General features: G+C 40.1%; 1 protein-coding gene across 1 annotated transcript in view; it reads left to right on the forward strand.

Moving 5' to 3' along the window:
- Nucleotides 1-14,617, forward strand: part of LOC140241725 (probable JmjC domain-containing histone demethylation protein 2C) — a 155,809-nt gene that overhangs the window by 101,004 nt on the left and 40,188 nt on the right. Inside the window, 3 exon segments of the mRNA XM_072321472.1 lie at nt 3,346-3,562; nt 11,575-11,604; nt 12,218-12,233. Of these exon segments, the coding sequence (XP_072177573.1) occupies nt 3,346-3,562; nt 11,575-11,604; nt 12,218-12,233 (263 nt within the window).

Consider the following 14,617-nt stretch of genomic DNA (forward strand, 5'->3'; position numbering starts at 1 on the left):
TCTGCTAGTTTGTGACTCAATTCATGTGAGAGGCAAAAAGTGTGTGCGTAGAAAGTATAAACACGCTGTATTACAGTCACTTCCTTTCATCTCCTGCACCCCTCCCTCCAAATCCCCAGCCCTCCCCCCCCCCCCCCCCCCTTAAGAAAATGGTAGGAATGGGTTATGTGCACACATGCTCTTGATATTTGAGTCACTTTCCAATCAGACTGGGCTCTGGGCTCATTTTAGGCGACGTACGTGCCATCGTCTGCAGTGACACCCGAGGTCAGTCATTTTCCAGCAGAGAGGGAGTGCTGTTCTGCGGCACAAATCTTCTTGGTTTTGGGGGGAGGTGTTGGCTTTCCGTGAGTGAAGCCAGAAAGAAGCCAGAATATTGGGTGGAAGCTGAGTGTGCAGACATTGAAAAGAAGTCAATCTTTGTGTACATTGAAATTGCAGCAACTGGTAGCATTTTTTTTTTCTCCAGATGTCATCTTTTGTTTTATCTCGCATCCACCCAGTCAGGGGAAGATTCCATAGAGGCAAGCCAGGTGGGGAGGGATGCAGTCTTGCCTGATGGTAAATAGTGGGCTGGCAACTAATGAAGCAGGATTTATGACCTTGGACAGCTCCTGCTTGTTCCCTTTCTCGCCATCCATTTACATTGCAGTCTTTCCTAGCTGCCTGGTGTCATCCATGCCAATCAAGTTCTCCCATGGATAATTCACAACCACTGCACCCCTGCCAAGCTAGTGGCATATGACCACAAGAAATGTTCTTTGTCTGACCTGATAGGTGGCAGATAATGTAGCTAGTTGTAGGCCCCTCTATCTCTCTTATCCCCCTACCGCTCATTTTTCCAAAAGAGACTTTTCAGTCATGATGCTGTTGAACCTTTTAAAGGACAAGTTCACCTTCATAGACATGTGGGTTGAGTGAATGCAGCAATATTAGTAGAACACATCAATGAGAGTTTAAGGAAAATCGGACAATCCGTTCAAAAGTTATGAATTTTTGAAGTTTCTGCTCAGTCACGGCTGGATGAGAAGACTACTATAGCTTGTGATGTCATATGAGTACAACGATATAAAGAAAGTATAAAGAAAATTCAAGATAAACTCACTTTTCTCATATAGTAAAAGAACACTCGACTTCTCCCTTTCAGAAGTCAGGGGGAATAATATTACCCCTAACATAAGTCAGTAACAAATCGAAGAAATGTGCACTTTATTCAAAAAGTCAAGTTTTATGAAATTCTCTTTTTATTTTCCTTATATCGTTGTAGGCATGTGACATACGCTGTAGTAGTCTTCTCCTACAGCAGTGATTGCACAGATATTTTAGAAATATCTCCCTTTCAGAAGTCAGGGGGAATAATATTACCCCTAACATAAGTCAGTAACAAATCGAATAAATGTGCACTTTATTCAAAAAGTCAAGTTTTATGAAATTCTCTTTTTATTTTCCTTATATCGTTGTAGGCATGTGACATCATACGCTGTAGTAGTCTTCTCCTACAGCAGTGATTGCACAGATATTTTAAAAATTCATAACTTTTGAACTGATTGTCGGATTTTCCCCAAACTTTCACTGATGTGTTCTACTAATATTGTTGCCTTCACTCAATCCACATGTATATGAAGGTGAACTTGTCCTTTAAGAAGTAGGCCTATGGAATATAATGAACTCTTCATATGGGTGGGGGAGACAGATTTGTTTTATGGGCATGTCATGGAAATATCAAATTATGAAGGTTTTGTGAGGATCCCAAAATTATTCTGGTCTGTGTATAACACATCCAAGCACTGTGGGGTGGCATTTTGAAATAGAGCTGTTTCACTTTCTCTTTCTCTTTCTTTTCTCATTGTCATTCTCTATCGGTCTGCTTTCCCCTCACTTCTCTCATCCCCCACACCCATGTGTCTAACAGGAGATGGCCCAGAAATCCATCCCCCCCCCCCCTCCTCGTTGCCAAGTGCAGCCCTGCAGTCTGGAATTGATGCTCTGCTGGCATGCGGTGTAGCTTGCACCTTCAGCACTCCCTGTGGATACTCCTGAATGGAGCCTATCTAAACAACAGCCAAGGCTTGGGGTCAAGGGGTTTCCCTGCCACAGCCAGGGCTGTTTGTGCGGTCACATTGTTACTTCAGGGGGAAAAAAGGGACCCCTTTAAAAATCAGGAAACTGAACAACAACTACTGCTGTTTCCCTGCTACCCAACATCCCCCCCTCCCCATATCTCGTAGCCTTGACTTGTGTAGGCTTTGTAAAAATGGGGTACTTGACCCTTTCACACACATTAAAATTTCATGGATTCTGAAAATTTATATCATGCTATGAGAAAATTACTTATTTGTTTGTGTTAACATACAAAAAATTGTTAACTGTGTTAAAAGTGATATGCTTGTGATGTGAAAATCTGTCCAGCTGGAATTTTTTTTTTTTTAAAGTTGCAATAATCTGCCCTGCACAGTGTATGAATTGCTTGCCATCCCCCCCCCAAAAAAAAAAGAAGGAAAATAAGAGAACATTATTTTTTTCAATCCACTAATGCAATTCACCACTTCAGACTCAACTCGGGTCATGCTCATGTCATTGTTTAGGCTTATGCACCCTGGAGATTCAAAGCATTTCATATTTTTAGTCAAGTGATTTTGTTCTTTTTTCAGTGGCAAACAAACTCAATTTTGGCATCACAGTACAAGAGACAAATTTTATGTGTGAATGCAACTTGTGTCAAACAGAGCTGGGGGGGGGGTCCCTCTGAAAGGTGGCCATCTTGACATTTAGCTGTTAGGGGAGATGTCATTTGAGGTTTAATTCATGAGACATTTCTGCACACTGCTGACCTGTTGTTGACTCGGCGGGGGGGGGGGGGGGGGGGTGATAGGAAATTCTTCTGGCAGTTAAAAGTCTGCTGTGTTGCATTTAGATAATTATAATTTTAGGAAGAATGATGGCTGATCTTGCACACCAATCTTCATGGAGTTTAGACTGAGGTCATGCAAGATTATTGGATTTGAATTTGCAAGTCTGAAGGCTGAGGAATTAGTCAATCTTCCTCTAATGTTTCTCAGGCTCCCATTTGCATTTCATCAAATGGGCATTGCAGTTAGATTATGCTATTAGAGTTGAGTTGATATATATTGGTGGATGCTTAATTCCATCAACATGAGAGATGCCTTTCGAAAAAGAAGCCTAAAAAGGATTTTTGAAAATCACATTTGACTTCAACTATACCTGACCACATACGAATGCAGTGATATTAGATTGATGCATGTTCCGACAAATGATGTGTGAGCAGCGTTGCTCCCTCTGACTTCTCTCATTAAGTAGCGTTTCTTTTTGGCTCGTATCTTTCAGGATGAGAACCTGAAGTCGGGTGTGACGCCCATCTTCTCGCGCTATCCGGACGTCCGTGACGAGACGCAGAAATGGCTCCATGAGCAGAAGGAGCAGTACGTGTTGATGCACGGCCCCTACCAGCTGACGGGAATACGTGTCAAAGTCTACCGCCTGGGATCAACCACACAGTGGTTCACAGCTGTCATCACGGGGCATGATCTCCTGACACGAGTAAGTGATCTCTAGTTTAACCCTGTGGGTGCATAAAGTGTTATAGCAGTCGATGATAATGATCCCAATGCCCAGTCACCCATAATAATGACCTTTTTCTTCCGTAATTACAACAATAAAAATAATACTTTTTATGATTTTTTTTTTCTTCAAAATGTATTATAGTGATTTTGAATAGTATTTCTGAATGAAATTGGTTTAATCCATGAACAGTTCTGCTGTCTAGGCTATGTGTGACACTGAAGGGCTTTTTACACTTATAATTTTTGCTTAGTCCCGTACCAACGGTGGGGCTAAAAAAAAAAAAAAAAAAAAAAAAAAATTTAATCAAACTGGCCAATTTCTACTTGATAACTCTGGATATAAAAAAAAAGAAAAAAGAAAAAATGGCATCAAATTCAAATGTGCTGTTTAGTGGATGAAATGCAAGGAGGGTTATTACATAGTCATTTGAGTGTTGTCTCAGTAGAGCTGCATCTGGTATATGCACTTTCAAGAAATGTTGGCTTTATTGTTTGGAAAGGAGTGAAGAATTTGAAGCTCAGATTAATCCAAAGCCACCAAGACCAAGGCCAAGGCCCTCTTAGATTCACTGTACGGCCATTGACATCTTTGGTGCCCTTTCAAGAACTTCATACCTTGCCTCTTGAAAAATGACCTTACCCCAAAAAGAAAACATTTCATAATTTACACCCTGTCATTTTATTGCCTTTCCCAAGCCGATAGAGTCATTGGAGAGGAAATGACTATGATAAGCTGAATTCGTGGCAAGTCTCTCCAGCAACCATGTCCTCTTTGTCTGCTGTGAGTGAAGGTTGATCGATGATGAAGAAAAATAAATAATCTTTCCATTGGTGCTGAGTTAGAAGGGCCTAGCCATTGGCTTTTAATACCCCTTTCAGGTAATCGTGGATGCGGATAATAGGAGCACAAGTCGTAAAATTTCGATTACATGAACGGGAGAGGAGTAGAAAAGTGCGCATTATTTTTATGCTGCTATTATGCGCATAATTGCAGCATGAGGAGTAGATCGAGAATACATGAACGCGTTTTACGACTTATCCGCACTAACATTCCACAGTTCGGTCAAAGGTCACTCGATTTCCCGCACAACCGCTGATTGCTGAGCTTGAGCGCGCGAGAAGTGTGCATACACGTGAGGATATTCACCGGAAACATTACGTCATTATAGAGGCGTGCGCAGTAACCATGACAAATAACTCGCACAAATAACTCGCACCATTATATGAACGGGTGCTCGTAAAAGTAGTGCGCACTTCATGGGATATATGAACGCGATTTTTGACTACTTCATCCGCATTATTTGGATGCGGATAATTGAACCGCGATTACCTGAAAGGGGTATAAAACACTTCACACTATATGATTTTGTGTGTTTCAGAATTGATGAGGGGAAAGGTTCTTTGAGTGTGTTTTTGCATATCTATGTGTGTGCTGAGATGGAGGTGGAGAGAAAAAAGGAAAAGAAATCTTTCTTTTTTTTCACAAAAGGAAAAAAATAGGTCTTGAATAATAATCACCTGAATCTAAAATAATCAGGGAGAATCGGGCAGATTGCTCATGTTTTTCTAATTTGAACTCGGTAGAAAAGCACAATGTCGTAGACAAACCTCAACTTCATGGTCCAAAGCAGGCGGCATTCTGAGCAGGCAGCAGATTACCTCTTTGTAGAATTATCTTTCCGTTTAGAACACAGAAGTGCTGTTACTACACAAGTAATGTTTTGGCACAGGAACATAAAGCATCCTGGGATATGTCTCAAGGGGAACTGATATGGAAAACTGTCATCTATTTCATGTGTGTACATTTTGTCTTTTTGTTAACATGCAGTAGGTGTGATAGAATTTGATTCCCTGTGCAGAGCACATGAGGGGCCATAGAGAGTGATGGAACAGCCTTGTGCCATGGAAGGTTTTGTCCACATTCCCATGGGGATGCCATGTGAGGCGGCTTGCCCACATTGAAAGAAACATTGCAATGTCCTCGGTGCTTGCCTAATTTCACTCAAATTTTCATTGATGTCTTGCTTTTATTTCCTTTCATTCAGTGCTTTCATGCCACATGACCCTTTTTCTCCAGTCGAGTTCGTTCTCCTTTACTCAGAAGTTCGCACAATTTCTAGTCCATCCCCGCAGCATTGGGATGGACTAGAAGATAATAATGCATGCATTAGAGCCGCGGGGTGGGATTGCATGCAATTGAGTCTTTTCCTCCAGTTTGCCTGTTGCAACGACTTGAATTATGCATGAAAACCAGAGATTCTTTTTCTGCAAGAGTGGCAACTTGTATCTTTTCCCCATATGCGAAACGCTTACCAGTATTAGGAATGACTGGAAAATGATAAGCTGGTGTGGAGGTCTTAGTTTTCATCACAAATAAAACCACGGTAAGGTTGGCATGGGATAACTTTGTCAGAGAGCTTTTCTGAAGTATTTTGAGAGGACGATATTGACTAAAATGAGGATATTGGAGTGCATATTGAAGAAGCCCGTGCCCTCACTGTTACAATATAGGATTACAACTTGCTTGCTTTATTTCTCAAATACAGTGTTTGACCGAGAATGAAAAGAAGATGTAGGCCTATTCCTCACTTGACCTTTGATTTTGTTTGAACTTTTACCGACCTGGTAAGTTGCTGTTCAGTGCGCTCTTGAATTGACATATTTCTCCTTTGGGATGTGTTTGTTAATTCTTGACATAAGGCATTGAAGTGAACTCTTTCATTGCACTCGCCCTCTTTCATATCTAAGTAGTGGAATGTTTTAATGGCAAATTCAACACTTATAGGAGCTGTGAGAGCTGCCCATTATTTCAAGAAAAATAAGAAAAAGTTTGACTTTGTTGATGAATAAAAGTTTGTTTTTCATCTTTCCTCACACATCTTTACAGTGTTTTCTCAGATTTAGGCCTATTGTGTTTCTTTATGTCCTCAAAGCTATTCTGACATTGTCTGCTTTCACCATTTCGGTTGAGGTGTAGATGTGTTTTATGATTGCTATTTTTGTTTAAAGAAATTTCATACATTTTTCTGCATTTCAAACCAAGACTTATAATGCTCCCCTCTGTCTAGAATGTGCTTTGATAAGTGGGTTGTAATTTTCCTTATCAATTTACTCTTCTATGGATCAGGGACATCATTGGACACTGCTGTGATCATATTTTATAAAATGGAAATTAACATCTAGACCAGGATTGATGTCTGCAATCCAGTTCAGTATTTGGATAAAACTGTATGTGTCATATATTCTTGCCATTGTCATTGATATTCATTTCGATGGGTTTGTGGGTACAGTGTATGTATTTGTGTATGTGTGTGTTTATGTGGAGGGGATAGTGTGTCTCCTTTGGTTTGTATAAAAAAAAAAGAAAAAAAACAACAACAACAAAAACAAAGGACATGGATTGATGGATGGCACAGGATGGTAATGTTATACATACTTGATAAACAAGCCAGACCCTGGTGTATGCTAAATATGGAATACCCCGAAACCGGTAACTAGAATAACAACCAGCATGGCTGTATTGGATATAAACACGCTTCCGCATTTCCCAGCCCTGTAAATGTCAACGCTGAAGTCCCATCCTGGTTGCATCACCACTACCAGGGGGAATTCTTCTGGCAGGCAAATTGCATATCACTATGGTAATGTGGACAGCCATGATGACCTACTTTCATAGGAGAGAGAGAGAGAGAAAGGGGGGGGGGGGGTGTTGGTTAGAATGGAGATCGGGTATTGGGAGGGGAAAAAAGATATCCTCGTAGGAATTTGATTTGCCGTATCATTTCCACTGTAATGAATCTGATATGAACGCCTGGGTAGAGTAATTAGAGGTAAATGTGCTTGCTTTGTAACATTCACTCTCATAACTCAGCCAAGTGAGGCAAATACTGGAAGCAAGCACCAAGCGTGATAATGTTTGTCAGGACGTTTTTGGTACATTGACTCTACAGTGCTGCTAGTCATATAATGAATGCTCTTTCATATTTTCATTCACAACTATGAACATGATATTTATGCATGGTTACATATACAGTATACTATGTAGGCCCTACAGCTTGTCTGACATTGAGAGCAATTCTCTTGGGCTAATGGGTTATCTAGCGTCTTGTGCTAATGATAACAAGATAGACAATAATAACTATAGTTTGTAGTAGTGATAGTAGCAGCAGCAGTAGAAGTATCGATTCATTTTTAATGAACAAAAAAAAGACAAGAAAAGGACTTTGACAGTTTAACCTGTTCGAGGGACCAGAATGAAAAGGGGAAATAGGGTTTATATGACTCATAACACATGTACACCTGTTTGCCTAAAAGCTCAGTGGCAGAAAATAACTGCAGTGATACTGTATTCTGATGAGCCAAGCAAAGTAAGCAGAGACTCTGGCCTGTATATTCCTGTCATGGGTCCCATATTGGAAGCAGATCATAATCCTCGCATAACCTTGACTTTTACAAGAATCCAGTTGTGAACACTGTTACACATTGTTATCATACTGTTGAGTAGTTCTGATGAAGACACATTTTTCAATTATACTTTCATCTTTTCTCCATATGCGTGATTATCCAACCAATCTGAATTTGCAAAGTAAAAAAAACCAAACAACTAAAATAAGATGTATTAGTGTCATAATTTTAGTTAAATCCTTTGGGGGAAAATAAAATATAAAGAATCATACTGTGTGTAGTAATAGGCCTGTTACATGAGATAGTGATGCCATGATTTACAAATGAGAGGAATGCAGAATTTTAGTCAAAAGCATCGCAAAACAATTGAATTTCTTTCCCTTGTTTACTCACATTTTTGTTCTCCCATTAGAATTCTCTATGTAGAATTCTTTTAAATTGTTTGAAGTGTATGTAAAGTAGTATATTCCATGGATTAATATGGCTTGACAAGATTCACAAGTAAGAAGATTCTGCAGGTCATTTGAAAATAAGACAATGGAGGATCAACATCCTGATTAATGATTCAATCTGGTGTGTGTGTGTGTGTGTGTGTGTGTGTGTGTGTGTGCGGGAAGGCTACGGGGGGGGGGGGGGGGTATGTTAGTGGAGAAATAGGTGGGGATGGTTAGGGTTATAGGTAGATGTAGTTAGGTTAGAGTAGAGTAATGGTTAGCGGGGAAATAGTGGGGATGGTTAGGGTTAGGTAGATGTAGTTAGGCAATGGTAGAATAATGGTTAAGGGGTCAGGCAGGAATATGGTTTGTTTTGATGATATACACATGTGGTTATTTTGTGCTTGTACGGGGGGGGGGGGGGGGGGAGGGGTGGTTGATAGGTTAGATGGAAAAAAAAGATGAGTTTTGTTCGGTTAAGTAAATAATGCTTTTTTTATATGTTTTAGGAACTGCTGTATTCTCAAAAGAGTGTAAGAGAATTTATATAATGAAGTGGATATTGAGCAATCTGATGAAGTTGATCAAGATTTTTTTTCCCTTTAAGAGTTATACTTTATCTGATATATTTATGTATATAGTGTGTGCTCTGCCAAAAAAAAAGAAAAAAAAAAAAAAAAAAGAAGAAAAAAAAATGGAAGTTCAGTGAAAAAGTGATTGAGTAGCACACATTTCTTTGTCGTTGTGTGAGTGATAAGGCACATTCGGATTGGCTTGATTAGGCTGATCAAAATAGCTTTTTCTGAGAATTATGTAGATTTTTATGTCATTTCCTTATAAAAACAGGGTATGATTTGGTAAAAAGAATCAATATATTGTACTGTATGTTTGAAAAATGATTTAGCAGCACAAGAAAGAAGAATACAGCTGCTTTCTTTTTTTGTTGGTGGATGTATTAATTTTATTGTTAATATGGATTTCACATTGAATGAAACTCAAATAAAAGAATATTATAAAAAAAAAAAGTGTGTGTGTGTGTGTGTGTTTGCGTGTGTATGAGTGAAGGAGAGAGAGGGAGAGAGCAAAATATATACCATGCTCTTTACCTACGTGGAACTGAGTGGTCTGCACCTGGTCTAACTGTCTCTTCAGTAGGGTGTTTACAGGCACGGACATCCTCTCACTTACACCCTATCACTTACAGAAAATTATGCAGACGGGACTGACTGACAAATGACCTCACATCCATTTGTCCTCTCTCAACATAAACTGCCTTAGCTTCGTCAGAGTGCACCTAGAGAGGAGAGCCTTGCTCTCACTGGTTTCAATTTCCAGTTGTTGTAGCTCAATAAGCGCATCTGAATCAGCTTGCAACTCTGGATAGGGTAGGGGAAATTTCCAGAACAGCTCTTTCAAGAAATTAGCCCAAAGTTTGTGTGGTTGCCTTAACAAGCTAGAGCATTTGCTTGTAGAACATGTGATATTAGTGATGATGTCATCACTCCATCTAAATTGCATTCCTGGTTGGTGAATTCTTTTTGGTTGTACACAAAATTATCAGAAACATGATATAATATCCACAGTATGCATTCATGCTATATTAAACATGTATTTTGCAATTATATTTTGTTAACTGGGATTTGTAGGACAATAGTTCAAGTGTTTCAATTCACATTGAGAACTGCATTGTTAGAATGAAAAGTATTACCACTTTTCCCAAAAATAAGTTGATAATTTGTAATCTATGCTATGATAAACAGTACATTTATATAACAAGAGGCAAAGAGTTGTCAGTTTTGTGAATATTGGTCCACCCATGTAATTCGTTTAAAGAACAACACTACAAAATATGTCTCATTGACATGTTTTTGTTCATTGATTTCCTAATTTTGTGTATATCTTGAACATATGTAATGTTACCAAGGATAGGCAAATATTGCAGTCCAACAGAGCTCCAAGTACATAAATAAGTGTCAATATTTGTGGAGCTTATCTCGCGGTACACAATGCACTGGTTGAGGTTTAAGTTTTCATAGAGGATTTTGTTTTCCCAGGCAACACGTGAGTAGAGGGGGAATGAACTAGTTTGTTGACCTGTATACTCTCCACCCCATCCACAACGCTTGGTAAATCTGTCCATTTTATCAAGACCGCCTTGTGTTATCAAGAATCACTGTGCAGTATGTTGGTAGTCAGTGGCTGGCTTACCATGTCGGTCACATGTATTGCAGAGATACATGTACCACTGCAAAGTCTGCTTGTTTTCAGGTGAATAAGGAACAGAAATGACAGTGGCTATCTATGCTCGCGAAGGCCAAGTTATCAAAGAGGTTTCTTTCGGGTTAGGCATGGTAACAAATGCTTGTCTTGGTTGAATTATAAGGCAATGTGCCATGCTACATTATATGTTTTCACTTTGTCTTTTTTTTTTTCTTTTTCATGAGGGAGTTTAGGAGGAAGAGGAAATGAAAATCATAATGAAGTATGACCTTTTTGCTCCGAGCTTAAGCCCCATTTTGGGCCAAGGTCCTGTTTTCCATGCTGGACATCAAAGGAGATGGAATACTTGAGATAACTTGAATGCCACTCAGTGGGAGATGGGAGGAGGAGGAGGAGGAGGAGAAGAAAAAGAAAGAGGAGGAGGAGGAGTAGGGAAAGGAAGATGATGAGGTTATAGATCATCTCAGGGTTTCTCCTGTCTGGCCAGTAAACGGGCAGCCAGCTGCAAGGGATGCCATCCCAAACATGTGACCTCACAGGAGGACCCCTCTGGTATCCAGTCAACAATCTAGGAGGAAACTTGACAGGGAAGATAGAGAGAAATGTTCACACAACCAAATGAGCACTTGGTTTTTCTCGTTGGTTCTGTTCTGGTTTTTTTTTTTTATGTTCAGTTTAGCTATGGTTGAAAATATTCAACAGAATATTGGTAAGATTTGTGCTGAACTTCACAAGGTCTCTTCTGTATTTCTTGTGGTTGTTTTTGTTTTGTTTGTTTGTTTGGTTTTTTTTGGGGGGGGGGGGAGATGGATAGGGGATATCAAATTTGATTGCCTGACAGCAAGTTGTGAATGCCTTCAGCAGTTACACATGTATAACTGTCATTTCTCATACTGCCAGTACTGTATGTCGCATCATTTTGCTGATTAAAAGAGTGCTATAGATGATGGGTTTGGTGCTTAAATGTGAATATGAAGCCATATAACCTTGTAGACAGGAAAAAGCTGAAAATATTTGCGGGCTCATTTTTGTTAATTTGACATTAAAGCTGGTGTCACAATATGATCAATCTCTTTGCATCTGAAAAGTTGTAAAAATTACAACAGCATTTATCAGTAATTATTGATCAGTCTTCAATGATACACATCAGATGTCTCCTTTGATTTTGATAAATTCCATGCTGCCCGCAAATGGTGTTTCAGCAGTGAGCGTATCACGTAACTTTTAACTGTTCTTTCAAGTCGTCCCAGTGACCTTGTCATTTCCCTGGTTGAAATGTAAGAAAGGCTGATAGCTAAGACTGCCTGACATTTGCCACAAAGACCACATTACAAGAGCATTTTGGTATTCAGTATCTCCAGTTTTGGTTGACCCATAATGTAGCCAGTCTGTCTGCTAGTATTCATCTTCCATGTTGTATCATCATCAGACAGAGAGCATTTTTTTTTTTTTTTGACTTGGCAGAGCTTGAAGGAGGAGAAAAAGGGGTGGGGGATACAGATCGGGGATGATATCTCCCGCGTGTCTCGCTTGGGATATTACCACAGAGCATGAATCGCCTCTTCGGAGCCGCTGCAGCACATTTTTCATCTCCGTCTCAGAGATTTTGGAGCGGAGCAGACGATGCGCAAGAACGTTGAACCATTTCCTCGTATTCTCCTACTTAGGCTGCCATAATGTTTTTGCCCGAGGGCCATACATCTTGTCACTGTCATAACCAGACGAAAAGAGGGGGGGGGGGAGGAGGAGGTTGATTTCGCCTGCCATCAAGATGATATGAGATTGAGCTTTTTCCTTTTGTCTGACACTCATTTGGTTCTCATATTTCCCCTTCCTCTCCTCTTCAACTCACCAAGATCCCCTGATTGTTGGACATGACACAATGCTGTCTCTTTCTTCTGTTCCCAATCTCCCACAACAGATAGCATGTTTGTTTGTCTCTGTGTGCTGCGATGTGGAAAAAGCTCAAGAGTGCCTGTTTGGGAAGCAGTTTGGGTAAATGTTTAGGTTATCTTTTGTAAGATTTAGGGTATTGTGATATCTGGATTGGAAGACCATCCCATGCGATGTGGTTCAGTTGCTCTTATCTCTTTGTGCTACATTGGACTGAATGCGTAGCATTTCAGTCATTGTTGAAGTGAGTGATGGAAGCATGTAAACCCTACTGCCATTGTATATGTCGGTGGTGTTGGTTTGCTTTGAGTCTAGATTTCTTTTTTCCTCTTCATGAAAGGATATGTAGTGATCACATGTAGGTCCTGCTTCATAGATCTCATTATAATCATAGTTAACCATCTGCATTCTTATCAGGAGCATCATCACAATCACTGATCTCATCATCACTGTCACCATGCGTAACATGATCCTTTTATAACATGTCACAGTCACCATGTGAGGCGTAATCCTTTTACAGCATGGCACACTCTTTGACTATGTCACATTTCACAGATAATGTTTAGGCAGCTCTATACATCACTTAGATTTTATGTTTTGTCATGCAGAACAAAAATATGATAAATTTCATTGAGAGGAGACCACATCTCCACTCCTCCTTCTTCTCCAGTGTGGAGGCTGCCTACGCTGGATAATGGTTTTAATTGTCCGTACTATAGCCTGCCCCAGTTGGCATATATGCAATTAACCAGGCTCTGATTTATGGTTGCCAACTTAATTGCTTCCAGTATTAATATCACTTTCATTATCCCCCCCCCCAAAAAAAAAAAAAAAACCCACCACAACCTCTCTTCCCCACGCTTTTCCTCCCTATCTCCACGACGACGACCACCATCACCATTCCCAGTATGCATACCCATGTCTGCCTGTCATGACCCTGGGTCTCTGTCATAATCTATGGCCTCATCGTGTGGAGGAGAGCTTGGTATCATGATGTGAAGACTGCGCACTCATTAGGCTGTTGCAGAGAATGCCCTCGGCTCGGGCCCTGAGGCGGTAGATACCGGCTCTGAGCAGTCACTGTCGCCAGGGGTCAAATCTATCTAGAGCGAGGACATGTCATGAAAGTAGTCAAGACAATGCCACAGAAGGGCGTGTTGGAGGAAGATGTTGAGTTTGTGTGGATTCATGTTATTTTGTTATTTCCCTGTTCAGTTTCGTGTGCTTAAAGATTTGGGGTTTGTATGTGTTCATGTTCAATGATATTTCCTCATTTTGAACAGAATGCCATGCATTTGAAGGTCTGGAATATTTTTTTTTTTTTTTTTTTTTTTGGGGGGGGGGGGTGTGTGTGTGTGTGTGTGTGTGTGTGTGTGTGTGTGTGCGCGCGCGCATACATAGTATGTAGGTGTATGTTAGGCAATGCTTACTTGACAGGGTATACATGTTGGTAGAGACATTGGGTATTAACTCTTTTTGAGATATTTGAACCACTTTTTTTTTTTTTATTGTTGTCATCCCACAGTCTATGTGGTGTGAGAGGTGTCATATTTCTCATTTCTAACCTCTCCTGTACAAGCTGAAACGAGTCAGAAAGCAGGAATATTTTTGCTTCAGCCTCAGTTGGTGTGTATTTTCCACACCAGGCCGTATGATCCGTTTGAGAAGGTGGCTGACAGTTTGGAGGTGTACAAATACGCTAATGAATGAAACTGATGCTTTTGAGAGATGTGATGGATTTGCTCTCTTTTTGACTAATTGAGCTTTCTTTTGTTTGATGTATAAAAGTCTGTAGAAGGATGGCATTGAGACATTCAGCATAATTTATGACATGGTTATGCCACAGACTCCTGTTTGCAAGAGTTTGCCTTTGAATATTATTTATGTGGCACATTGCATCGTCACACCTATTTCTGAGAGTATGACACAAGGGGGGAAAACAAGAATCTGTCAACATCACATTATGTAGTAGCATTTTATCTTGTAACTATCACTCTTAAAACAATGTTCACAAAGTATGTTTTGGATCACACTTGTGTAGATTATGTGTGCACAGTGGCAGGTCAGGGGAATCAGAAATATTGT

The sequence above is a fragment of the Diadema setosum genome, chromosome 18 (assembly GCF_964275005.1).
Source record: "Diadema setosum chromosome 18, eeDiaSeto1, whole genome shotgun sequence".
Taxonomy (NCBI): domain Eukaryota; kingdom Metazoa; phylum Echinodermata; class Echinoidea; order Diadematoida; family Diadematidae; genus Diadema; species Diadema setosum.